General features: G+C 44.5%; 1 protein-coding gene across 16 annotated transcripts in view; it reads right to left on the minus strand.

Annotated features, from left to right (window-relative positions):
* Nucleotides 1–26,784, minus strand: part of CIT (citron rho-interacting serine/threonine kinase) — a 162,206-nt gene that overhangs the window by 63,107 nt on the left and 72,315 nt on the right. For 12 of the 16 annotated variants that reach the window (XM_078435726.2, XM_081790715.1, XM_078435725.2 and 9 more), the window contains 10 exons: nucleotides 21,677–21,782; nucleotides 20,623–20,766; nucleotides 19,269–19,388; nucleotides 14,494–14,664; nucleotides 14,149–14,199; nucleotides 13,575–13,628; nucleotides 10,867–11,007; nucleotides 8,944–9,069; nucleotides 5,481–5,576; nucleotides 505–621 (listed from right to left, as the gene is read on the minus strand). In XM_078435726.2, the coding sequence (XP_078291852.1) occupies nucleotides 505–621; nucleotides 5,481–5,576; nucleotides 8,944–9,069; nucleotides 10,867–11,007; nucleotides 13,575–13,628; nucleotides 14,149–14,199; nucleotides 14,494–14,664; nucleotides 19,269–19,388; nucleotides 20,623–20,766; nucleotides 21,677–21,782 (1,126 nt within the window). The remainder of the gene's footprint in view (nucleotides 1–504; nucleotides 622–5,480; nucleotides 5,577–8,943; nucleotides 9,070–10,866; nucleotides 11,008–13,574; nucleotides 13,629–14,148; nucleotides 14,200–14,493; nucleotides 14,665–19,268; nucleotides 19,389–20,622; nucleotides 20,767–21,676; nucleotides 21,783–26,784) is intronic. The other 4 variants (XM_081790717.1, XM_078435727.2, XM_081790716.1 and 1 more) reach the window with 1 other exon arrangement.

The raw sequence follows: 26,784 nt of genomic DNA on the forward strand, positions 1-26,784 counted from the left end.
GAGGGGAAGGTGCTGGTTAAAAATACAACTTCCCAGGACCCTCCCTTAGAGACTCTGATGTGACAAGTCCCTGTGGGGTCTGAGGTCGCAGGTGGATTAACAAGCACCACAGGTGAACCTGAGGAGTGGAAGGTTTCTAAAACCCACGCCTACACGGGTTAGGAAGGAAAGGAGCGAATGCGCGTAGGAAGGAGGCACTTAAGGATGACCTAGGGCCACTGGGCTGTTTGTCAGGTGGCCTTGTGAAGGACAACGCTAATCATAGACCAGCGTGAGTCCTTCAAGAAGAGTATGAAAGGCAAAATTGGCCACCCTGAGCCACCACCCCTACTGCTTTTAGGAGAGGAAGGAGCTGCAGAGAACCTTCTGTGGGCAAGGAACTCCACAGGATTAAGCAGGAAGAATAATTCATCAGCTGGAACGGACTCCCCTTGCGTGTGTGTGATTCCAGGCATGTTTCAAAACCCTCCTTTGAAAACTGGCTTTGTGATTCCTTATACCTACCGCCTTCTGCTCACTGAGAATTTTGCCCTTCTCGTGGGCCTCCTCTTCGTGTCTCTGCATCAGATTCTCCAGAGTCTCTTTATCGGCCAGGTCTTTCTTTATCTGGTTGTCCAACACCTATGAGAAACAAAAGAAATCAGTGTCCTGAGTAGCAAAGTTGAACAGGGTAGACTAACCGGGGGCACTCGGGAAAAGAAAGAGGAGGAATGAAGAGGCCAAGAAAGTTCTGGGGCAAAGAGGGAGACTAGGAGTTTGCTTATGAGCTGGGACGAGGGTAAGAAGTCAGATATGACCATCAAATGGCAAGTAATAGCAGACTTGAGCTAAGAACTTATTTTAAAATCAGCAGCCAGGGGTGCCTGGGTGGCTCAGTCAGTTGACAGCCCGACTTTGGCTCAGGCCATGATCTCTCACTTCGTGGGTTCGAGCCCCGCATGGGACTCTGTGCTGACAGCTCAGAGCCTGGAACCTGCTTTGGATTCTGTGCCTCCCTCTCTCTCTGCCCCTCCCCTGCTTGTGCTCTGTCTCTCTCTCAAAAATAAGTAAACATTACAAAAAAAATAAATAAAATCAGCAGCCAAAAAGACTCAAAAGAGGTATATCCTCAGTGGAAGGAGACTCCAAAATGAGAGAAAAAAAGCTCTCTCCCCAGAGTTTACAATCTGCAGATATTACCTCAGGACAACTCTATCGTAGTCAATGCACCAGTTTTCAGAACACTGCCTGCTCTTAATCTGTGCAGATTTAATCTAGATATCTCCAAGGCTGTGTACGGAAGGACACAAAGCTGAAAGCCGAGGGCGTCCATGTGACCAAGGCTGATGTTCAGAAAGAGACGCAGACAGGAGGATTCTGCCCACCGATAAAGTAGGTGGAGAGTCAATAGTTTGAAAAGACAACATAAAAGAGAGAGAGGAAAAAAAAAAGCCTCTTTCCTCCGTTCTTTCCTCTGATCCAGCTGGGAGTTGGTGGGGGGGAAGGCACTGGAAAGAGAAACCTTTTCTCAGGGGAAGAGAAATCATGTGTTCTCAGGGCCGAGAACGCCACTGCAAGCACCTACTGTTCCCAAGAGGAAAAAATAAAACAGTAATGGTGTCACCATCTACCAGCTTGATCTAATGTTCCGCGAGGCACACACAGCCCGACCAGTTGCCAAAACAACGAGTGAGAAAGAAAGGAGAAAAAGGAAGACGACGTCACATAACTTGCCCGAGCCTTTGACCACTGCCCTGTATTTCTCAACACAGAGAATCCACTCTGCCTTTTCTGAATGACACCAACTGCTTCTGATATTGGGAAGAAGCTGAAAGAATTGGGGTCACAGAGGGGATTGAAATCGGCCTTTCCCACAATGTCTATTGTGAAGGGACCTTCGTAGCTCATGGGATGTCGTCCCTAAAAAGAGCCAGTCAGCAGGGAGGGGGTTCGCATGATACAGAAAGGAAAGAACAGATTTCAAAGAGGGCTTTAAACTAGAACCGACTGATGAAAAAAATAGAATGAGAGTTTGTGGAGAAGAACAAAAGGTGGAGGACAGGTCAAGGGAGGAGGGGAGCAGCTCAACAGGATAAGTGGCCCGTTCTCTAGGATGGCGGGGTGTGATTCTAAAATTACGAACAAGAAAAGGACAGAATCTAGGGTATGATCAGAATTATGACTAAAATGGCCTTAGAGAGGCTGGAAACAGGAAGCACAAAGCAGAGCAGGCTAAAAAGAAATGGTTTCATAAAGATTCCCAGTAGGGAAGACAGAAGAAAACAAGTCTTTCCATAACATTCCCCAGGATCCATCAAGCAAAGTTCTTCCCATCTAGAAGGCTGTGGAGACCACACAGTATCTGGACCAGGCATGCTCCTGCTTATCAGGTGCTAAAGCAACGAAGCACATTTGCAGGATGACTCTGCTCAGAATAAAACCTCAGCTCTGCACCGTGATGGATACCAATGAGAGGTATAGAGGAACAGGCCTCGATCAAGAACTCACGCACCTCGGCTCTGATAGGGTTAAACTGGCAGAAGGAACAAGAGGAAAGATGCACGGGGGGGGGAAGCAAGGAACTTGAAATAGGAGAACCACTGTAGACATTTATAGCAATTTAAGACAGAACATGGCTTTTGGACAGGAAGGTCAATATACTCACCCAAATTACAGAATTAATTTTTTTTACATGTATTTATTTGAGAGGGAGAGAACGTGTGCATGTGCAGGCAGGGGTGGGACAGAGAGAGTTGAGAGAAAGAGAGAGAGAGAGAATCTCAAGCAGACTCCACATTTAGCACAGAGCCCGATGTGGGGCTCGAACCCACAAACCGTGAGATCATGACCTGAGCCAATATCAGGAGTCAGACACTTAACCGACTGAGCCACCCAGGCGGCCCCAGAATGAATTTTAAGAATGGTTATTTTCATCGTGCACAGGTGCTAGTGGACTACATTCTCACAATTTTCTGGAAGTTGGTTTATTCCAAAGGTAAAAGTTGGGAAGCCTGTAAGAACGCAAACCAAAAGGACTGGTATATAAAGTTTAAAATACACTGAGTAGGGGGTCATACTACAACACATTGAGGTCACTTCTGGGTTAATTTTCTATATTAAAAAAAATTTTGTTTAATGTTTGTTTATTTTCGAGAGGGAGAGAGACAGAGCATGAGCAGAGGAGGGGCAGATAGAGGGGGAGACACAGAATCCGAAGCAGGCTCCAAGCTCCGACTGTCAGCACAGAGCCTGACGCAAGGCTCAAACTCACAGACCACGAGTTCATGACCTGAGCCGAAGTTGGATGCTTAACCGACTAAGCTACCCAGGCACCCCTCTGTATTTTTTTTTTTTTAATTAAAAATAACCAAAAGTAACACCAGGGGTTAAAAAAAAAAAAAAAAAAAAGGGGGGGGGGCAGGGGGATGACCAGGGTGGTGACGATGCTGATACTGCGTGGGCATGTACATGTTTGGTTCTCCAAAAAAGGAACAGAAAAGACCAACCGAATCAATAACAGGATCATCAAAAAATTAAAAGCCTCCTTTAATTGTCTGATTTGGAAGCAGAAGAGGCAATATTTGAGATGTAATGACCAAGGTCTGATTCTCAGGAACACAAAAACTGAGTTAAAGACTTTGTCCAAAAACATAATGAAAATGTGATGTGCTTTTAAAAGGAAACAGATAAGCTCGCGTTTTTTCTGATCAGTGAATTAATAATAATTGAATTGAAATAATAACTGAATTTAACAGCTCTTCTATGGAAAATGATTTAAAATACTAGATAAAATACAGAAAACATTTTCCCAAAAGTTGGCAAGAGAGTAAGAAACTAGATACTAAAATCCTAAGTGAAAGCAGAAACCTGGAGAGTTAAGAAGGACACGAGCTGTTTTTAACTTGAGGCATTTGCTGAACCAAATAAACTCGAGCTTCATTTTTAATAGCTTCAAAGAGTAAGAAGATAGAGAAATCTGAGCCCAGAACCACTCCCAAAGGGGGCACACATCTGCGTTCAAAGTCTCAAAGAATTCTCATTAATAATTTTCAAAGGAAAATGAGCAGCTGACCAAGCACACAAGAAGACAGGCACCATGAGAAACAACGAAGAAAAACACTGGAGCAGAAACAGACCTTCAGACAGAACAGATATTGGAATTATCAGATAAAGAACATAAAAAACTATGCTAATGTGTTTAAAGAAACAGAAGACAAGCTTTAAAATGAATGTAGGGAATAGAAAATTATTGTCTTAAATAATCTAGTAAACTTGCAAAAGAGCCAAATAAAAGGTTTAGAAACCAAAAATACAGTAACTGAAATGTAAAACTCACTGGTAGGTTTAACAGCAGATTTGACAGGTAAGAATTAGTAAACTAGAAAATCAGCCAGAACTTACCCACAATGTGCACCAAAAGAGAAAGAAATGGAAAAATATGAAAAAAGTTAGAGGTGATGCCTTCTCAAATTCTCAAAAAGGAAGAAGGAAGGAGAAGAGACAATATGGGAGATATAGTGACCAGTGATTTTCCAGAATTGATAAAAGATAGGGGCACCTGGGTGGCTCAGTCAGTTAAGCATCCAACTCCGGCTCGGGTCATGATCTCACGGTTCATGTGTTCAAGCCCTGGGTCCGGCTCTGTGCTGACAGCTCAACGCCTGGAGCCTGCTTCAGATTCTTTGTCTCCCTGTCTCTTTCTGTCCCTCCGCCACTTGCACTCTGCCTCTGTCTCTCTCTCAAAACTAAACATTAAAAAAATTTTGTTAAATTTAAAAGATACCAATATATTTAAAAGTCCTGTTTATCTCAAGCAAGATAAATAATAAATCTGCATTTAGATGCATCACACCAAAAACTTTAGAAAACAAAAGACAGAGCAAAATTTTAAAACCAGCCAAAGAAAAAAGATCAACACTTTCAAAGTAAGCAACAGTTAGACTGACAGCTGACTTCTCATTAGCAATAATAGAAGCCAAAAGTCGATGGGATGTTATTTTCAAAGGATGTTCTAAGAAATCACTGCCAACGCAGAATTCTGTCCCCAGTCAAAACACCTTTCAAGAATGAGGATGATACAAAGATTCTTTCAGACACACAGAACAGAGAACTTGTCACCAGCAGGTCTTCACTCAAGAAAGTCATCTGGGATATGCTTTAAACAAAAGGAAAAGGATCAGGTCTGAGATGCCGGAAGGAAATTAAAAGCAAAGAATGGTGAGTCTGTGGCTAAATCTAAATTACCATGGACCAAATGACAGTGGGGTGAAAATATGTTAAAGACAGAACTGAGACTAATAACAAATTTTTTTAAAAAATTGTTTTTGAACATTGCATATCAAGACCCCCACATGGGTAACACCCCGAAACCACCCACCATGGCCTGAGGACAGCATTCACCCCAAACAGTCCTCTAGTCTAGCAAGAAGTGACCCAAAGTGCCCAGGAAGCTATGTCGTGCCATAGGAAGAATGCTGGGGGAGATCAGAAAGTGTCTTTACTTTAATTTTTTCTTCGTAGTGCTGTTCTTTCTGTTTCAGGTGCACCTCTAGGTGCTGGGCTGAGACCTGGGCCTCGCGGTGCTTCTCCTCCAGCTCCTGGACACAAAAGAACAGGCGGTCAGGTGTGCAAAGGGGAAGACATAGCTCATGTGTGTAGACATTCACAGGAAACATGACTCTGGCACCGGTACCACAAGCAACAGGCACGTGTTCCTTCGTTACTAGCCCTAAGGCTCTTGGGAAGGAAACCACCACCCATCCTTGGCCCTGGGTTTTCCAGGTCCAAGTAATCACACACATACACACATAGCTGGTGGGCTGGGATCAGAACTCTGTCAGTGTGACAGGTCAGACAAACAAAGGCAGCTCTTCACCTGTGCACAGAGAAATGACAGTCACAAGGCAACATTTGAGAGTTTAGTGCAGCACAAAGCCCCTGACCACTGTCTTGAGCCTCAGGCCATTTTCACTGTCCCTTAAATGAGAAAAGTATCTTTAATTTCTTTTAACTTCCAAATTGCATTTTTATGATAAAAAATATTTTATATTTTCCTGATTATCAACATGACTGCTCAAGAGCCCTAGCTGTGAAGAAAACTAATGTTACAGTTCAAACACTTGGAAGTTGGAATGATTTTTTTTTCTTTTTTTTAACTGGCGTGTGGAGAATGTGACTGTCTGGGGACATTCACATCATATCACGTTTATAGGATACAGAGCTAATGGAAACAGTAGAACATAAAATACACTGATAATAATGACGTAAATATGTATGCATATATATTAAAGATGGGAAGAGAATTTGGAGGAATATAAATAGTTTGGATTCAATGTTCCCTTCATTCTAAGATTTCTGCTTTTAAACAAAATTGTAATTCATTTGGAAATTATACCAATTCATTTGCTAATGTATCATAAACTGATTCTTACAAAAGGTGGCATTCAATCCACTGAAACACTCTGTAAACTGCAGATATCTGCATCTACATTAATTCTTGTGAATCTGGACCCATTAGTTAATTACTAATATCAAAAGTTATCACTCCAAGTTTTCATCTCTTCACATTGTTTTGAAATTTTTCCTTGAAGTGGAAGTAATTATGAGCATTCTGAAGAATGAGGAAATTATACAGGATGTGCCCATAAAATGGGGAAAAAATACTTTCAGATTCACATGCACATAAAATGTTACTGATTAAGCTTTTGAAATTCTAAAGTCTACAGCACTGACTTTGCTTCGGGGGCCAGTAAAGTGTTCAATTTTAAGAGCAGGTGCACAAGATCTATTGCAATGCAACAGATGTGATCTTGAAAAGTTGAATGTAAACAGGATTTTAATTAATAAAAACATACTTTAAGGGCTTTATGTGCACTAAAGGATCTCCTGCAATGACTTCTTCCATTTAAGCAAAAGATTTTGCTGTCATGAGAACCCCAATTACCTGTTGTGAAAAGTCTTATGAGAATAGCAAATATTTTAAAGCAATTGACATTTGGGGATCTGTTTCCAAGCACCATCATTATATAACAGTATTACGGACCTCCTTTGCCCGTGTCCTGGATATTTCACAGCCTGTCAGCACATGGTTCTTGAGCAACAGGCACTTTCCGATAAATGAAGGCACAACCACAAAGGTGCTTGGGCAGGTGGCAAGATACCCTTGAACAAAGAAATCTGTTTTGCTCTTTCTTTATGTTAGGAATCACTTGATAATCATCTTTTCTTAGTTTCAGTCCTCCTAAGACAGCACAGGAACGGAAAGCAGAATCTAAAAATAGGTCAAATGCTCAGATACCTGAACCTGAGAACTTTTAACACCCAGTTTCTGATCTATGTATGAATGGCAGTTTACAACACAGAATCCAAAAGTCCAGAGAAGTCTATGCTCCTACATTTTAATTGCAAGTGAATCTTTGGAAAAGTAGATATCCTAAATCTGATTTCTTGGTGGTTTGGCATTTTTTGTTGTTGTTGTCATTTTTTTAAAATGTTAACTTTCCTTATACGTATAAGATCAGACTCTTCGGTCCTGCTATGCAAACACTGTTGTTCGCTGCTACATTTCCAGCTCCTAGAACAGTGCTTGGCACATAGTAGAAGCTCATTAAATATTTGTTGAATGAATGAATGAACACATCGCCATTAAACAGAGAAACACTTTGCAACCACAAGAGACTTAACCACTTTGTTTGCACCAAGCAAGGGATAGAGTGGTGGGATCTTGGTGGGATCTAATTTTACTCACGATAAAATTCACACACTTGACAATCGCCAAGAGAAACTCTGATGAGGGAACAAGAGAACAGAAAGGGCAGACTAACGGTCACATTTGCCTCTGTGTGCAGACGTATATACGAAGACTGTGTGTCAAAGCAAAACAATTTAACCAATCTCTCTTTCACCTGTTTGCTCAAGAGCATCCGTATCTTCGTGCATATATGCAAACATAGACAGGCAAAGTTTTGAAGGGCTTGGGGGTAGTTTTGGTATTGAGGGCAGGCCTGTAAGTTGGCCATTCTTGAGTTCATTTGGCTGCAGGTGACTCAATTCCCAGAAGTGATGCAGAGATGACAGAGAGAGGTGCAGGGCCCTGCTCACCGCCTCGCCTCCTTATGGCAGAAAGGAACAGTCACCCACCCCAGAGGGTCCCCTAGGGGCAGGGGGAAGGGACCATGAACAGACTCCATGTCATCACTAAGACTCCCAAACGGGGCACACATTCCTGGCTTGGGGACTGAGATCCAAGGACAGTCCTTTCAAAAAGTTCACCTGCCTGGGACAAAACTGCAACACATCTGCAAGTACTCCCAGAGCCAGGCTTCCTTGATGAAGTTAATCTGGTCACCAGAGCCGAAAACAGAATCATGATGATTTACAAACCTAAAAAAAGACCTGCTACATCTAAGGAAATTAAGGAGGGGGGCGGGGAACAATCCTAATAACGGAATGTGGCAGAGAGAGTGAGTGGGTGAACACGGATCTATGACAAATACTACTCTGAGAAAAACAACCCTGCGTGACTAATTTCTTTCTTCTCCAAAAGCAAAAACCTGGGCTTTGGTCTTAAAGGTCTAAATCCCTGCTGTTTTTGTTTTTTTTTTTAAGTTGGCCTCGCAAAGTTAACAGCCATACAAAACTCTGCTGATGGTGGTACGTAAATGCTCCCGTAAAAACGTTTAACGGAAATGACAGAGGATGCGCGTTCGTGTTTTTAAAATGTCAGGCAGTAGCAAACAGAGCAGAAAAGTAATAATTACGGATCTGTTACCGGTGCTGAAACGTCCGACATTTCGTTATTCGTGCTATCCTAGGAATGTGGCAGACACTGAAACCACTTCTCTCCATTCACCTACTCGGAGATACCTCCCCTGTTGACGGCAGGCCGTTCTTCTTTTCACCCCCTTCCCTCTGCAACCTCTAACCTGTTGGTCTTTTAACTTTTCAGCTTTTGTTCCTGCTCACCAGAATTTTATCAGCCATCTGCTGGATCTGTTGGGATTTTGTCTGGATGTCATCCTTCAGTCTGTTTTCTCTACGCTCCATGGTCTCTAGCCTCTTTACCTTGTTCTCCAGAGAATGGCGGCGTTCCTGTAGATCATGAATCAATCAGAGAGTTTTAATGGAGTAACCGCTATGGGCATAGCGCCTGCACCGAGGGAGAGCGGCCTCGAGAAGCATACGCGCAAGGCAGGAAGAGAAGTCTCGGGCATCCGAAGCAACAGTGAGAAAAAATAAGATTTCTAGAATCCAAGTACTCGGTTGTGTGGGTTACAAGAGTGCATTCATTCATTCAAATATTTACCAAGCACCTACTATCTGCAAAGTATCACACTAGGCATCACGGAAAATACGGAGGCGAAGCCGACATAATTCCTGCCCTTGGAAAAGATAAGACAAACACAAAGAAACATAATATAGGTTAAGACGGGGAAGGGCCATACAGAAAATAGGTACAGAGTGCTGTGGGAGGCTGCAGGCAGGAGAGAGGCCTTTTCACCGAAAGCTGAAGGGAGAAGTCACAGAGATGTGAGCTTTGGAGGGCGGAGGGTGGGAGGTGAGGGTGGAAGGCCCTTCGGATGAAGGCAGATGCATTAGCAGAAATACGGAGGGGTAGGCAGCCAGTTTAGGCCGAGGCGAAGCCTCCCATGGCTCAGCATAAGATGCTTTAGGGGACAGAGTAGCAGAAAAACTGAAAGGGGGCACTTGTGAGTCAAATGGTTCAGAGTCTCATGTACCAAGCTGAGGGGTGCACGCAGGGCATAGAGAAGCTCTAAAAGCTTTGGGATGGGGCAGGGGGTGCTGATGAGCCTTGTGTTGAGGCCCGTGAGCCTTATATCATATGAGCCAGCTGGGGGGAAGGGAAGACGGGGAGCGGAGGGCCAAGAAATTACTTAGTGTGCTCATCTAAGGGAAAGAAGGCCTGGACCATGAGGAGGCCCACAGAAACGGCAAGCAGGGGTGAAGGGGAGGTGCAGGGGGAGACAGCGTGGCTGGATTTATAGGACTGAGTGGCTCACTGAATGGCAGGGGAGCAAGGAGAAGTCAACGATGTCAAAGTTTCAAGCCAGGGGGTGACCAGATAAATGACAGTGGCCCTGGCTGGCATGAGGAGATTAAGAAGGGAGCCCCACTCGTGGGGGAAGATACTGAGTTCATTCTAGAGTTGATGCACCAGCCGGCACCGAGGCAGGGAAAGCAGAGGGCCCAGCAACAGGGTGGGGGGATGGTTAAATCAACTCCGATCTGTTCTGTGGAACCATCACCGAGGCGGCGGCGGCGGGGAGGCGGAGTGAAGGGCAAGTGTTACTTTTTATTCTATATTCTTCACTACTGTTCAAATTTTTTACAACAAGATGATACTCATGTGTTCCCTGTATAATTATTTCAAAGATTTCAACAACAACAACAACAACAACAAAGAATTCGAGGGAGAGAAGAGGCCCAAAATCTAGGCCTGGGGGCCATCGACACACGGGTAACAGGTGAAGCCTTGAAAAATAATGTCATTAACACCATGGGGAAGAGGCAAGGAAAAACAAGGGTGCAGAGGGAAGAAAACTCAGGATGGAATTACACTTCATCTACTGAACATAAATCCTCGCAGCATAGTGAGGTCCGAGGAAAACAGAAAGGCAAAGCTTTTAGCAGAACATCTTTCTACCTGAAGCTGCTGTGACCCATCTCTTTTTCCCTTTTGGGGAAAACATTGCCACTCCTCTCAGGCTTCAAAGGATTTGCAGAAGGGAAAGTGGTTTGGTCAGACATAAGCGAGAGGTGGTTCTGCAGTGTCTTTCCCTCCGCACGGCCCAAAGCTGGTCAGCAGCTCACAGGCGGCCACACCGGGACCCAGGCTCAGTCCACCGCGGGCTGAGGTCCCCTGCTCACCTCGGCCTCCACCAGCTTCTTTTTTATGCCTTCAGAGGAGTCCTCACGGTTCTGCAGCTTCTCCAGCTCACGCTCGGCTCGCTCCTTTGCCTGGCGGATATTCTGCAGCAGCTCAGTGGCCTCTGTGCTGGCTTTTACAGCCTGCCCGGAGAGGAGGGACAGGAGACAGATGGCCAGATTTACTCACACGAAAAGATGGTGACAATCTCCTCAACAAGAAAAGTCAGGTAATACGAAGTATATATGTATCATATCCCTTTTCAAAACCTGTAAACATTCACTTGATTCTGTATTTTTGTCTATGCCCAAGCGCACTTATATATATTTTGAACATCACTGAATTTGGAATGCATCTTACAGTTAAAATGGACAGCAATTTTTCCTTCTTGGGGTGCGCAGATAAAGGTGTATCTGATGATCATTAGTACCTTAGCTTCAGTGCAACGTAGTAAATGTAAACAAAAAGGGTCTAGTGGACTTATCTGCCCAGGTGTTAATGCCTCACAGCATTAATTTTCACCTTACTTAATTATCTCCTTTGCTAATTAGGGATTTTTTTTTTTACTACTTTTATAAGAAAACAAAATAAAAACTATACTTTAAACTTTTTTTTCAAATAAATACCTGTCAAAGGATACAACAGCCACAGATGCACTGGTAATTCATAAATCTGTGCTTGAAAAAAAAAAAACAGCTAAACCTTTGGAAGTTAATTTTCATTTGGGTCTTAACTATACTGTAGCTCTTATAGCATCAGAGCAAAGATCTGAGCATAAGAAACCAATAGTCTCACACTTATCTGCTTTGAAATATGATTTCTAAAAAGCAAAAACTGCAAAGAAAATTTGAACACTAGCACCATCCAATATGGGAGTCACTAGCTAGACATGGCCCCTGAGCACTTACAAAGTGGTTGGTGTGACTGGAAAATTGATCTTCAGTTTTACTTATGTTTTAATTCATTTAAAAGATGAAACGGTGTAAATATTTTAGTATTGACACATGCAGCAATGATATTTTGGATATATCAGATTAAAAAACTGTATCAAATAACTTCATCTGTTTCTTTTTGCCTTTTTAATGTGGCTACTAGAAAATTTAAAACTACACCAGGAGCTGACATGTGTGGTTGGCATCACACTTGCAGTGTAGAACACAGTTCTAGACAGAAACATGAATCCTCATACAAACTTCTAGCTGAAAGAGGATGGTAGAGGCTTTCATCACTGAGCTCAAGGGTAGGTAAGAAGGGGCGGATTAAGGGATAAAGAAAATGTGGTCTATCCACACAGTGGAATATCACACGGTCTTTATTTATTTTTAAGTTTATTTATTTATTTTTGAGAGAGAGACAGAGTGCAAGCTGGTAAGGGGCAGAGAGAGAGGGAGACACAGAATCCGAAGCAGGCTCCAGGCTCCGAGCTGTCGGCACAGAGCCCAACCCATTAACCGTGAGATCATGACCAGAGCCGAAGTCGGATGCCCAACCAGCTGAGCCACCCAGGCACCACACATAGCCTTTCAAAAGAAGGAAATCCTGGGGCGCCTGGGTGGCTCAGTCGGAGAAGCGTCCCACTCTTGATTTCGGCTCAGGTCATGATCTCACGCTTCCTGAGATCAAGCCCCATGTCAGGCTCTGCGCTGGCAGTGCGGAACCTGCTTGAGATTCTCTCTCTCTCTCTCTCTCTCTCTCTCTCTCAAAATGAATAAATAAACATTAAAAAAAAAAAAAAAAAAAAGGAAATCCTGTCACACTACAATGTGGATGGACCTCAAGGACATCACGTTAAGCAAAATAAGCCAGTTAACAAAAGAACAAATATTGTATGATACTACTCATATGAAGTATCTGAGGCAGTCCACATCACAGAAACAGAGGGAGAACGGTGGTTTACCAAAGGCTAGGGAGAGGAAGGAAGGAGAATTAGCAGGTAAAGAGTCAGTTTGGCAAGATGGAAAAAGTTCTAGGGATTCACTGCACAACAATGTGAATATCCACGACACTACCAAACTCTATACTTAAAATGACAGCACTTCAGAGACAGTGAATTTAGTGTTACGTGCTTTTTAACCACAACTTAAAAGAAAAAAGTAAGAAGAGGCTCTATTAAACCAGGCCAGGAAACACATTCGCATTCCTGATGCGACAGGCATGTCTCAGAATCACATTCATTCCGGTCTTTTCGTTGGCATTTCCAGTGTTTGGCTGAGAGGAGGGTCATTAGCCACCAATGCACAGGATGGTGTAAGCCAAACGCACCCCCTCCCCCACCCCGAGCTGACTCCCCAGTTCCCCCCAGCCCTCCAGTGGGCAGGAATGCTGCCCACAGTTTCTCACCGAAAGCAGTTTGGGTCACGAACAACACCTGCCTCTCTTACAAATGTGCAGAACGGGGAGCCTGGCCCCCTGAAGGGAAAGAAGCTGGCCTCTTGGCCTCTTGGGTTCTGTCGTAGTATAATTAGAACTTTTACTTGAGTGTCTCGCACAGCTTGGTTTTTAAAAATAAACACTGCTGACATGTCTCAAAAGGAAAAAAAAACTATATTCAGAGCTCTGATATTTTCAGGTAATAGCTCACTCCCCCTTCATTTTCCTCGGTGCTGGCTGACTAATTCGGTCTCTCTCATCTTTCAGGCTCCGGGACAAGGCAACGAAAAGTATTTGGAAATGAGGGGTAAGTTCCCCCAAAAAATCACCTCAGGCTTACCTTTTCCAGCTTGTCTTGGAGCTCCTGAATTTTGAGCTGTTGCTCAGCATTGATCTATAATTAAAATCCCGGGAAATAAAGCAAAAGGTAAATTGGCATTAACGTCTTGCTACATTTAGCGCAGTTCTATTTTCTGAAGGTTTCTCTGGGGTCTTTTTGTTCTGTTTTCCAGTGCCTACTAATGGAGAGGAAGACCAGTGGCCTATCAGAGAAGCCTTTGAATGTCCCAATGCAAACCTCCATGCTGACAATCTCCCTAGAACCAACAACATACATACGGCAAGAGAATTGAAGTTGCCGGTGCCTTAAGACTATAGAAATTTTCACGTGTGTTTTCCTAAGAGTCTCGGTTTGTATGTTACTCTGATCGGGCATGATAAAAAATGAGGTGTCTTGTACCCCTCCTGGAACCATACCTAAGTTAAACATGCTTGCCCACAGATTGGCCATCAAAATAAACCTAGAAGAGAGTTCTCAGTCCATTGCAAAAGCATTCTTAACCAATGACTGGCCATGGAGAATAGCATTTAAAAGATTATCTACCAAAAATAGCAACACCAATAATGGAAAATACCTTCTCTAGTTTGGAATATTCTCCCACTTCAGGCTTCCCTTGATCCTTAGCCTGTAATTTAAGAGATAAAACATATTGGGAAATCTCAAGAGCCTTAAAGTCGTATAAAGACAACACCGCCTGCTGTACTTTCTACCAAGAAAGAAATTATTTGGCCGTTTTCTGTGGCCAAATAATGATGATGATGATAAATAAGTTATCTTCTATAAATAAGGACCAGGAGCTTTGCAGAGTATTCCATTATTCCCCAAACGTACACTGATTAAGCTAGTATTCCCTTTATTCTTGCAAAGACCATCCAGGAGTCTACCCCCCAAAACAGCCTTCTGGCAGGTGGCTGGCTACCTTCATCAGTTTATGCTGACATTCTGTGGCTTTCCGCTTGAACTCTTCAGCAGCGAGCCGAGACTCTCTCAACTCCGATTCATAGAGATCACTCCGTCTCCTCGCTGAAACGAGGTCCTCTTCCAGCTGATTCATCATTAACCTCATTTCTTCCACTTGAGCCTGGTACTCCTAAAGAGCAGGCAAGGGAAGAAGGACGAACTTTAGAACTCCTAAAAGAAAAGACAGGCAGTGAAGACAGAAGACCACGGACCACGGAGGGAAGATGCACATTGAAGGCTGACTGGCAGAGAAGAGACCTGGGGAAAAGGTGGACAGCGACAGGCAGAAGGGAGAGGTGTGGGGAGGGTGAGGAGGAAGCAAAGAACATTAAATCCCTCAACGATTTTAACGTAGATCATGTATCATTAGTAACACCCTTTGGAACACATGTGCCTGTACCTAATAAGATCCCCTGAGCAAATAATACTGCACAAGTAGCACAGAACCTTAAGGCATCTGCAACACAGGAGAGCTGAAAGGGATGTTCTTTAAACCACCAGGATAAACTGCTTACATGTAGCTTTCCTCCAAGGGTAATCACTTATATAGATTTGTCCTTTAGAAGTCATGTGCTCCTAACACAATTAGATATGGTACTAGTTTTAAAATTAACCTTTCAGGCTGCACAAGGGGATAATTGGAAATCTCCGTGGAAAGACTCTTGGAAGGTGAAACTCATCATGTCGGTTTCTCACCATTAATTTCTCTGGGCCCAAAACTGAACGATGAACTTAACGTTGCTCTTGAAATGCAAGTCACCCAGAAATCTGGAAGAGTCAGAAAGCACTGGCTCTGGTCAAAATAACTTGTGAGGACAACTCCGGAGAAAGAATTATCTTTTTCCCTTGAGCAAACCTCTAAAGTGATCCAAACAGCCTGACCTTTTCCAAAATGAATTTCTAAAATCAAAACAGAACATTTGAATTGGTTTTTCAAAAATTGGATTTACCAGGAGAAATGGGCAGTGGTTTTGAAAACTTTGGGGCGAAGTATGAAAATATTCTGTTAGCAAAACCAAAGCTTATGCATATTAGGATTTGAATGAGAATGGAGCCAGTCAAAGGTGCCTTGAGGCAGGGGTAGGGATACAAAATGAAAAAAACAAGGAATTGAATCAAGACTATCCTTGATACCCACAATATACATCTCTAAGATCTGTTCTCCCAAGAAATAATTGAAGCGGTATCACTTGAACAAGGACATGTTAACCAGTAAAAACAATAATTGGTTTTTTCAGTAGCAGGGTAGAAAGCAAACCTTTCATCCCATTGTACCAAGCAATACCCCCAGATGCACATTAAAGCCGAGGTGATATTCTTGTGAAAATTGGATAGTTTCCATGCAAGCACACCTCTCTGTATAACTGGAAAGGGAAAAAAAATGAGTCCAGAGTGGAGCATGGTCTCATTTCACTCCCTCCCACCCATAAGCATACTATTGTTGAAGGTCAAGCCCAGAAGTCACGGGGCACCAGGTTTTCTGGGTGATGCATACTAAGTGGGTGACACGGGTTATATAACCAAAGGTCTTCATAAGCTGCTCACAATTATCTGAACTGACAGAGTGGAACATGAACCGAATTATGTGAAATGATATATCCTTTATTTACATCTGTTACTTTCTAGACCCCTTGGTCAGAAATGCGCTATGACTTTTGAAAGGCTCTGGGCACCGTGCCTTCCTGCACCCCTTCCTCCATTAAAAAAAAATGTATTAAAAACTATATTTTAGAGGCATCTGGGTGGCTCAGTCGGTTAAGCGTCTGACTTCGGCTCAGGTCGTGATCTCACGGTTCGTGAATTCGAGCCCCACATCTGGCTCGCTGTTATCAGTCTGTCAGTGTGGAGCCCACTTCAAATCCTCTGTCCCCCTCTGCCTGCCCCTCCAACGTGCATCACTCTCTCAAAAATAAACCTTTTTTTAAAAAAAAAAATCTGTATTTTACAACAGCATTCATATAAAGACAAAAACATTAATATTATCTATGAAAAAGTTCCTTTGACCTAAAAGCTCGACTCTTATCTTCTGATTAAAAAAAAAAAAAAAGGTAAACATTTTATGGGTCCCTAAAACTACTGTGGCCCTGCTCACAGGCACAAACACCAAGCTGTAGTGGAAGCAAAGTTCTGAGAGAAAATCTTGGGCATCTTTTATCCTCAAGCTCCTTTTTCTGTCTGGAACTTGTCAGTGAGAAGGGAATGTAATTTTCGTGTTTTGTCAAGAGCAAGGACAGAGAGTTGTTCCGTCCCCTCAACGTTTCTCTTTCCTGAGCTGTCAGCACCCAGGGGGAGGAAGGCAAGAATCAGACAACATCTCTATCAGCATTCTGAGCTCTTGGGGTACACAGCTTATTCCACCTCATCTGTTGAGCTGCTGTTATTATGCTGCCTATATCAAGGAAATCCTATAAATCCAGCAGCTAACCAAATCCCTGCTTCAGGAAAAAGTCTGAGAGAAAAGAATCAGATCTGTTTCCAAGGAGAGAGAACAGCTGTATCTCAGCATGGGATGGATTGTAGGCCAGCGTTGAGTGGGGTCAAGATGGGGAACCATGGACAACGTTCGAGGTCCACACAAAGTAAGTCTTCTGAATGGAGCCTCAGATATCATAGGAAGATAGTATCAGACATAGTCCTATTCAGTCAGAAATCCCAAAACACCAGTGCCTTCTGTGTGACCCAGACTTCCACTTCCCTTCCTGAGGAAGGGCAAAGGGCATCAGTCATCTCTAGTAATGGTGCCTGAATCCAACTGTCATGTAAGGCTCTTAGGTGTTTTTATTTTACACCAAATGCAAACACTCTACAGGGGGTAGCTAAGCAGAAGCAAAATGTTTAGAAAATAAAATAATAAATAGCTGTATGGAAATTAGCTTTTGAGAGAAACAGTAGGGAATAAATGCCAAATCTGGGAGGAATGGACATGCTGCAAACCAACTACTATGGGTCTGCTGAAGAGCAGGAAATGCTTGCTCCTGGACTGCAGACATCCCGGTCTCCCAAAACTCACTTTAATAGATCCATCTTCCGATGAGAAATAAAATCCGAAACTGAGAAGTTTTCTGTCCCCCCCCCCCCCCGCCCCGCCCCGCCGAACTTTTAGCAATCATTAAATCTAAACCTCCACATGTATGCCAACTGTGGTATGAATCATCAAAGACAGTTCTTTGAACTCAACCACCAGCATGTACCTTTTCAAAATGTCCTGATAATTCAGTTTCTATGGAATTCACGGACACCAGCTGCTCCCTCTGCTGGCCAAATGCAGCTTTCATTTCCCCAGGACGTCACCAAAAAGCAAATCTCCAAAACACATTGAACTAATGGGAGAAAAAGAATCCTATCTCTTGAAACTTTTAGGATGAAAAACTGTGTTGATAAAAGGGGCAATGAGTCAACTGTCAGAGCAGATTTTTCAAACTCTCTGTAACCTTCAAAATCTCTAAGATTAGTATTGGTGTTCAGAACAGATTGCAACATTTCCTTTGCAGGTTATTTATAACATCTTTATCAAGCAGGAGGATATTAACTAACCACTTTAAAATATTAAGGTGATAAAGAGATCATGCCAACAAAGTCCCCAAAACAATCATTCCATCTTTAAAGAAGAGTTAATGGATCGAATGATTTGCAGGAGTCTCCTGTATTAGCAAGTTTGTGCCACCCAGAGACGAAAATGTTCATTGCCATCACTGCTTCCATTAGGTTTCCTGAAATGAATGAGAGTTGCCTGGCAGCTGATAATTCAGCTCTCCAATTGCTCAGTGCCATCTCTTCATTAAAGTTTCTATTTACAGTTTCTTCAAAGGACAGAAAAATCCATGCTAAAAAGGAAACAATGAGGCGAAGTAAAAATGAACCATCTAAAAAGAAAACCCTTTTAGAAAGGAAAAGAGAGAGAGAGGGAGAGTAAGCTTTTTAAACATCTTGATTCTCTTTTCTGAACACTCAGGGGATGGCTTTCTGCACTCAGATTCCCCGCGTTAATTCTGACTCGGCTTTCGCTGCTCAGACTCTTCTTCTATATCTTTATAGACGCTACGACTTATCCTGTCTTTTCCCAAAAACTTAAAGTGCATCTGAGAAGCTATGTAAAAGTATTTCATTTTTTTGGTGGTCTAAAGCAGAGATTGGCAAACTTTTTCTCTAAAAAGCCAGACAGTCAGCCATCTCTGCTTTGTAGGCCATATGGTCTTTGTCACCACTACCCACCCCTGCCATTGTAGTGTGATAAGCAGCCATGGACACCACATAAATGAATGGGCACGGCTGTGTTCCAATAAAACTTTGTTTATGGATGCTGAACCAAGCACCCACATAATTTTCCATATAATTTTCACATGTCTTGAAATATTCTTCTTTTCTTTTCTTTTTCCCCCCCTAACCAGTTAAAAATGCAAAAATCAATCTGAGCGTGTGGCCATGGAAAACAGGTGGTGAGCCAGATTCGCCCCATAGGCTGCAGTTTGGCCACCTTTGTTCTAAACCTACACCTTTAAGTGAAATGAGTAGCCAGGATGGGGTGCAGACCTCAAAAGGAGCTAGAACACGCGCTCCACCATTTACATAAACCATGGAGAATCTAGTTTTCAAATGACCTACATAGCTCTCTCTCCTCCTCCCAACCCCCGCTTCCCTCTCTCCACCCTCCCCCCACCCGCCACCCGCCCAAACACGCCGCTCTTGGAATCAGAGGTCCGAGGTGCAGCTCTGCTCCCCAGCATCAGGTCATACCTGCTCTTTGATTTCCTGGAGCTTCCGGCTCTGCTCTCTGATGTCATGGAGAAGCTGAAGCGCTTTGTCATCCTCCTGGGACACCTCCATCCGTGCTTGCTCCAAACTTCGCTTTAAGCTCTAAGGAAAGCAAAAATTTTAATAGGGATGCCCTGTGGTGCCTGCTCTGTTTGAAAAGATTCATTAAGGGAGCTGCAAGCTGCTTCGCGGACACCAAGACGGTTTCGGGTGACGGAGCAAAGTTGACAACTTCCAGTTGGTTGCTGGCTCCGGTTTTCATCCTGTAAAAACCCCTTGGTTCAAGAATCATCATCTCAACCTTGTGACCTCGTGGGTCCAGCCTGAAACTTCATCACAACCTGCCTCCTACCGCCATCTACCTGTCCTACCAGATACTTACTTGTACGTTCAGGACTAAAAACCAATGAGATCCCTTAGCCTTTTGTTAAACCACCATGGGGACAGCTACAGAGTCTTTTCTGGAATATCATTTATTAGAGGGCTCTCCGGTATAGGTCCCTCTTTCAAAGCAGCAATGACTTCCTTCTTCCCTAGTTGTCATTTAAGACTCCAAGAAGTCTATTTCCACCTCCTGGCTTACGTCTCCTGGACACCTTTCATCCATAAGGTTCCCTCAATGCTTCAGTGGCACTGAAATACATATCTGAAATACAACTTCACCCACCACTGAAAGGCAGCCAAATCTGGAATGGAAACATAGCAGTTATTCTTAATCAGCCACGTTCTATAGATTTCCTTCTCCCTTGTGAAAAAAACTTGAAAAATGTGGGATTCAACTTCTTAAGACTGTTTAATTGGCCACATTAAAAAAAACACCTGAATGAAAAATTTAACGAGACAATGGAGAAGACAGTCTACTCTTGTGAAGGAAAGGAGAAAAAAAAAAAAGTCACATGGTAAATAATGACAGAGGGTCTGGGTTTTTACAGGCTGAGTCTTCTTGTTGCTACACTGGTTCTAGGCGATGGAAAACTGATCTTGGGCGGATTTGTTTATTTAAGAGTTGGGTTCCTGAGGCTGATCGTGTTGGACAGGATATAGACCAGAGAGGTTGGGATGGGAGGTGTTAGGACCCTCTGTAGCTCACTGCGGTGACAACTATGACAGTATCCAGGCTCCGCAGCCTACCTGGACTCCTGGAGCCCAGTCTCGCTGTTCGGGGACCTCCCGCCTGGCTCACTGCCAATCACACACCTTGCCTTTGAATACTCCCTCTCTCTCTACTGTCTGCCATTGGCTGTGATGTGCCTCATGAAGCCGTCATGAAACAGGATGAGACACACACGACAGGAAGTGCCACCTCCGAGGGAAGGGGACTTTGGGGAAGGCTCACACTGCATTCTGTGATGTAGGTAGCAAGGTCCTGCTCCAGGAGGGATCTCTGAGTCTCAGAGGCCTTCAGCTCCACCTCCTTCTGACTAAGCACAGCCTCCACCTCTGACACTCTCCGATGTAACCGGGTCATTTCCTGCTCCATCTGAAACAGACACATCGACAGGTTAAAAGGGCCCGTGGAGGTTCGTCAGGAGCAATCAAATCTCAAGCAGCCGCCGAAACCACCTGGTGGTCTGGGCTGGCATTAATTCGCCAAAGGTTGGGAAGGAGATACCATCGCTTCTTCGCCCGGGAGTGCACAGTTCTTCGTAAGGACAGTCACCAATGCTAAGTCACTCCTCTCATCCAAGACTCGGTTCACACTTGGTCACTTCTCTAGCCCAGTGAGCAGGGAAGCCACAATCATCATTTTTCACCTGTATGCTTTTTGGGTTTAGTTTGGCTTTCTGCACACGTCACTTTAATTTTATCCCAAATCCATCTTGATCCCCCCCATCTCCTTGCAAAGATCTAGAGGACAAATCCAGGACAGGGCAAGGAGATATGTATTCGTCTGCACTCTTAGGAGTCCCAGGCAAGCAGTGGGTTTTATGAGCTTCCAGAGAGCTGCCCCTAGGCAGGAACAGTGAGCGTTAAGAGACGTTGAGCATAGTCAACACAGTGGCCGCAGTTACATAAGCAGGAGTTTTAAAGGACTAAGAAGAGAGACTTCGCATCACTCAAAGCGGATGGGATGCATCTCGGCCACAGTTGAGGACCCACGCCACCTGCCGGAAGAAGCAGACATCTGGCTGGGTCATGCTGAGGAACGGGCCGTTTTAAATCCAGGGCCTCCTCTGGTTAAGATTTAAAGGATTTACGGCAACGCCAAGGCCTGAATTCATCTCCCTCTGAGCTGCTGGAGGCGAGACTTCAGCGAGGGAGGGAGCGCCTCGCCCGCTGGGTATGGATCAGGTGGCTCAGCGCCAGCAGCGGCCCCGGGCGGATCCCTTGGCATAGATTGACGGGAGGATCCTGGAGCAAGGAGGGAGGCCGGCTGCGGAAATAAATACCTTGTGGCACTTGTCCTGGGAGTCTTGCAGCTCTTTGCTTTTGATGAGAAGTTTCTTTTCCATGGAGCTAGTCTTGGCAGGGGAGTCCAGACTTGACACAACAGACCTAGATACGAAAACCAGCGTTAAGGTGGCCAGCAGATGGTTCTGAAAAAGCCGCTTTCAGAAACTGCGGCAGAGAGGACAGACCTGCCGGAGTTCTGTGGCCGTCAACAGAGCTGGCTTGAGAAGCTTCTGATGACATCAAGGCCACGAGGCACAGAGCTGGACAGAAGCAAAAACTCTGGAGGCAGACAGACCTGGGTGTAAACTCAGTCGCCGCTGACCTGAGGCAATGATTCAGCCTCTCTGAGCCTTGGTTGCCATCTATGAACAGATAGGCACTCTGCACCTGCTCTGTTCCACAAACTGTTCCAGGTCCTGGAACAGCTGTGAACAAGATGCACAAGGCCCCTGCCCTCCTGGAGCTGACATTCACAGAGGGCAGACAGACACACACACACAAAGGTTACAGATGATGTCAAAGAAGGAGACGGGTGATATGGTACGAGAGAGGAAATGGGGTCAGCGGGCCTGGTCTAAGCAAAGGTGACCAGGGAGGGCCTCTCTGAGTGGTGACATCTGAGCTGGGGCCTGATGGGTAAGGAGGTGCCAGCCACCAATTCTCTGGAAAGAAGCAAGCTCCAGGAAGGGGGAAAACGGATGCAAAGGCCCTGAGGCAAGAGTGAGCTAACACAGCATGTGCCTAACAAACGTCATTAGTAACTGTGCTGATCAAATTACTGGCTCTTGTATCCCCAAGCTAGCCAGTTTGGTTCTGTTTCATTTTGTAAAAGCAGCTAATGCATATTACGGTGGGCCCGCCCCCACCACGCCCACGTCCCGATCCCAGCAACTTGTGGATCTGTTACCAGACGTGGCAGAAAGGGACTTTGCAATGGGATTAAGTTAAGGATTCTGAGATGGAGGAGATTATCTTGGATTTACTGGGCAGATGCAACATTATCACAAGGGTCCTTTGAAAACCAAAGCAGAGGAGGAAGGGGATGTGACAACAGAAGTAGGGTCGCAGTCAGAGAGATTGAAGATGCTACACTGCTAGCTTTGAAGGTGGAGGAAGGGGCCTCGAGCCAAAGAATCTGGGCGGCCTCTAGAAGCCAGGAAAGGCAAGGAAACAGATTCTCTCCGAGAGGCTCTGAAGAGTATAGCCTTGTCTGCACCCTGATCTCAGCCCAGCAAAACCCATGTTGGATTCCTGGTCTCCAGAAGTGTAAGGTGATAAATTTGTGCTATTTTATGCCACTTATTTGTGGCGACTTCTTACAGCAGCAACAGGAAACCGGAACACTTCCTGAGCACGGACTACCCACATGGCTCTGGGTCTAACGCTAGATATGTCTTGACTCTTTCTTCTCTATAGTTCTATGAGGCAGATACGATTTATTATCCTCATTCTATACATGGGGAGGCTGCCAATTAATAAATGGCTCCTGTTGGTCTTCACAGAGAGCTGGAGTGAGTGTGGAGGTTGACTGATGCATCCGACAGAATTCTCAGGGTGAGATCACAAAGCAGGGCAGCATGACCTCCCGAGAGAGGGGTAGAAGGAGGCCCTCTCCACAAAAAGGAGGCACTCACCCACATGTGGACATGTACCTCACACAAACTGCCACATCCCTAGAAGCCGTTAGTCATGGGCGGAGAGGATACCCATCACCCAGGGCGGCTGCCCACAGTGGTCGGCACCCTGGACAAGAACACCAGGACCGGTGAAGGGCAGGGCCCAGGGAACAGAAAGGCTCTTGTGCTCAGACAGACGTGCGCAGAGCCCACCGCTCCCCCACACACCCATCTTTGTCGCTTTGGTAACAGACCCGCAGGAGCGGTGGGTCAGTGAGCATTCACTTCTTACCAGCAGGTGAAAGTTCTGCTTTCTGATGCCCAAACTACGTCCATTTCCTGCGGCAACTCAGACCTTTCACCCTGGCCCAGTGGCAAGGGCTGACATGACAGCACTGGCTCACTGGACCCCAGGGATAGCTCCCTACATGTGCACTGTAGGGCAGCAAAGTGAATTGACACCCAGAGTCATGCTGCTCTATTCAAAATCTGACTCTGCCACTCACTGAGCCTCAGTCTCCTCATCTGTATAATGGGGATAACTCTCAACCTACTTTAAAGAGTTCGTGTGAGATTAAATGAGCTTATCTCATGGCACAGTGTCTGGCACATTACAAGGGTTCAGTAAATGTCAACCATTACTATTATCATTACCATTTTTATCATCACTACCCATGCAATAGTGTAAATAGCACATGCCTCGCAGGTCTAAAACAGTTGCTTGAAATAGTAAAACTCAGGGGGCTGAAAGTGCTCTGTGCTATTACTCACATTAAAACAAATATTGATTATTCACAAAAATGGGCAAGAGGGATTGAAATCCCAAAATAAATCTTCCTTTTTGTTTTAATGTTTATTTATTGTTGAGAGAGAGACAGAGAGAGAGAGAGAGAGAGAGAGAGCAAGCGAGCGCACGCGCGCAAGCTGGTGAGGGGAGAGAGAGAGGGAGACACAGAATCCAAAGCAGGCTCCAGGCTCTGGGCTGTCAGCACAGAGCCCGAGGCAGGTCTCAAACTCACAAACCACAAGATCATGACCCGGGCCAAAGTTGGACGCTTGACTGACTAAACTACCCAGGTGCCCCAGAAATAAATCTTTTTTTTGTTTTATTATTTTTTTTTAAAGTTTGAGAGAGAGAGCGCAATGGGGGGGGGGGGGGGGGGAGAGACAGATTGAGAGAATCCCAAGTAGGCTCCATGCTGTCAGCACAGTGCTCAACACGGGGCTTGAACATGACCTGAGCCGAAACCAAGAGTTGGACACTTAACCAATGGAGCCACCCAGGCACCCCCAGAAATAAATCCTTTTTCAGATATTACTTTTGGCTAAAAATTTTAATCAAGTTCTGCAGCTCTCACTAGCCTATTTTCCACCTAAAATCTAGCCAAAACACACACACACACACACACACACACACACACACAGTTTTTCTTTTCAATCTGAGATGAAATGGGTTGCTTGGTGTGGCCTTGGGTTGTCTTTGCTACTTCCTTTATTCCTGACATCACTCTGGTGGGTAGGCTAGAGAAGACCCAAACCACCTGAGGGAGGGATGGTCCATAGACGGGGTCCTTGGTCCTTTAGTATTCAGGAGGTACTCACATGTCACTCAGTTACACACTGACCTGGGGCAGGGATGACAGATGAGGTCACAACTATCTGCACCTGAGCACAGAACCAGCCCCTTTTAGAAGAACCAAGACAGGGGGTGCGGGATCTTGGGGTGGGAAGTGGCTGCAAAACTTCGATGACACATGGAGGACAGGATCCAGCTGTGTTCAATGTTTAAAGTGCGCTGCTGTGGGGACAAAAGCCGATTGCTTATTCACCACCCCCCCGCTCCAAAAAAAAGTGTTTCTAGGCCACTCATTAATGGGGCCAAGAATCCAGGGGACGTGCGCCCCCCACCCACCTGCACTCACGGGAGACAGCGAGACGCCCTCCTTGTCCCTGAGGCCCAACTCCCTCCTTCTATTTTGATAGCTGTTTTGATGCTTGACAAATGTTCACTGTTTAGAAGTTCTAAGTACAGCAATTAAGAGCTCTTCAGAAGCAAAGTGCTAAAGAAAATCTTTTTTTTTTTTTTTTTTTTAAGAATAAATAAAAATCACACCTAAAAAAAGCTATGGTAAGAATGCTGATTCTGAACCCAACTTGTACCAATAATCCCACAGCAGGAATGTGATTGGAGGACAAGGCTGGGGGTGGAGGGCAGAAAGGTCAACACAGCTTTCTGGAACTTCCCTGGTCTTCAACCAGTCTGCACATTAGAATCATGTGGAAAGCTTTTATAAAGTACCGATGTCGGGATGCCTGGGTGGCTCAGTCAGTTAAGCGTCCGACTTTGGCTCAGGTCATGATCTCGCGGTTCACAAGTTCGAGCCCCCTGTCGGGCTATGTGCTGACAGCTCAGAGCCTGGAGCCTGCTTCTGAGTCTGTGCCTCCCTCTCTCTCTGCCCCTCCCCCGCTCACATTCTGTCTCTCTCCCTGAAATAAACATAAATAAATAAAAAATTTAAAAAATAAAGTAGCGACGTAGGGTAGAAATACTCCATGTGATACTACTATAATGGTGGATACGTGTCGTTACACATTTGTCCAAGCCCACAAAATGCACACCACTAAGAGTGAACCCTAAGGTAAACCATGGACTTTGGGTGATGGTGACATGTCAGTGTAGATTCATCAACTGTAAAAAGAGCACCCCTCTTGGTGTGGGATGTTGATGATGAGGGACACTGTGCATATTTGGGGGCAGGGGGTAAATGGGAAATCTCTGTACCTCTTGTTAACATTGTTGTGAACCTAAACTTGCTCTTAAAAAAACAGTCTTTAAAAAACAAAAATAAAAACAAAAAAACCCCCTGATGTCCAGGGCCCAACCAGACCAATTAAGCCAGAGACTAACTGGGAGTAGGGCCTGGGCAGCACTTTTGTCAAGCTCTCCTGTGATTCTAATGTACAGAGAGGATTGAGAATCATGATGCTAATTAATAAGAATGGACCTGTGATTTAGGGTCTAGGTTTTTAAGACTCATAGTATGACTGTCCCCAACAACTGGCTCCAGGTGGCATTTTTGGCCAGGCCATTTCGTATTGGTGCCTTTTGGTCACTCTTTGAGTGGGAACACAGTTTTGAAGTTAATCATGGTGGGCTATCAATTTCAAAACAATGTACAGATTTCAGACACTGATTTAAGACTATTCCTACCCCCATTTTTAATAAGTCAACTGCAATATACCATTTCCATGAATTACTTCTGTAAAAGAAATATACTAGAGACAAGTATGGCTCAACATATTTGTATTCTATTTATTTTTCACGTAGACACCTAGTTAAGAAAGTCAGAAGTCCTGCCCTCAAACAACTAACACTGCAGGAGAGAGAATTAATGTCACTATTTGTCATCACTAATAGTGCTCATTTATTGAGCACTTAACTATGCATCAGACACTAGATACTTTACAGATTACCTCACTGAACTCAC

Source organism: Panthera onca, chromosome D3 (assembly GCF_046562875.1).
Source record: "Panthera onca isolate mPanOnc1 chromosome D3, mPanOnc1 haplotype 2, whole genome shotgun sequence".
Lineage (NCBI taxonomy): Eukaryota > Metazoa > Chordata > Mammalia > Carnivora > Felidae > Panthera > Panthera onca.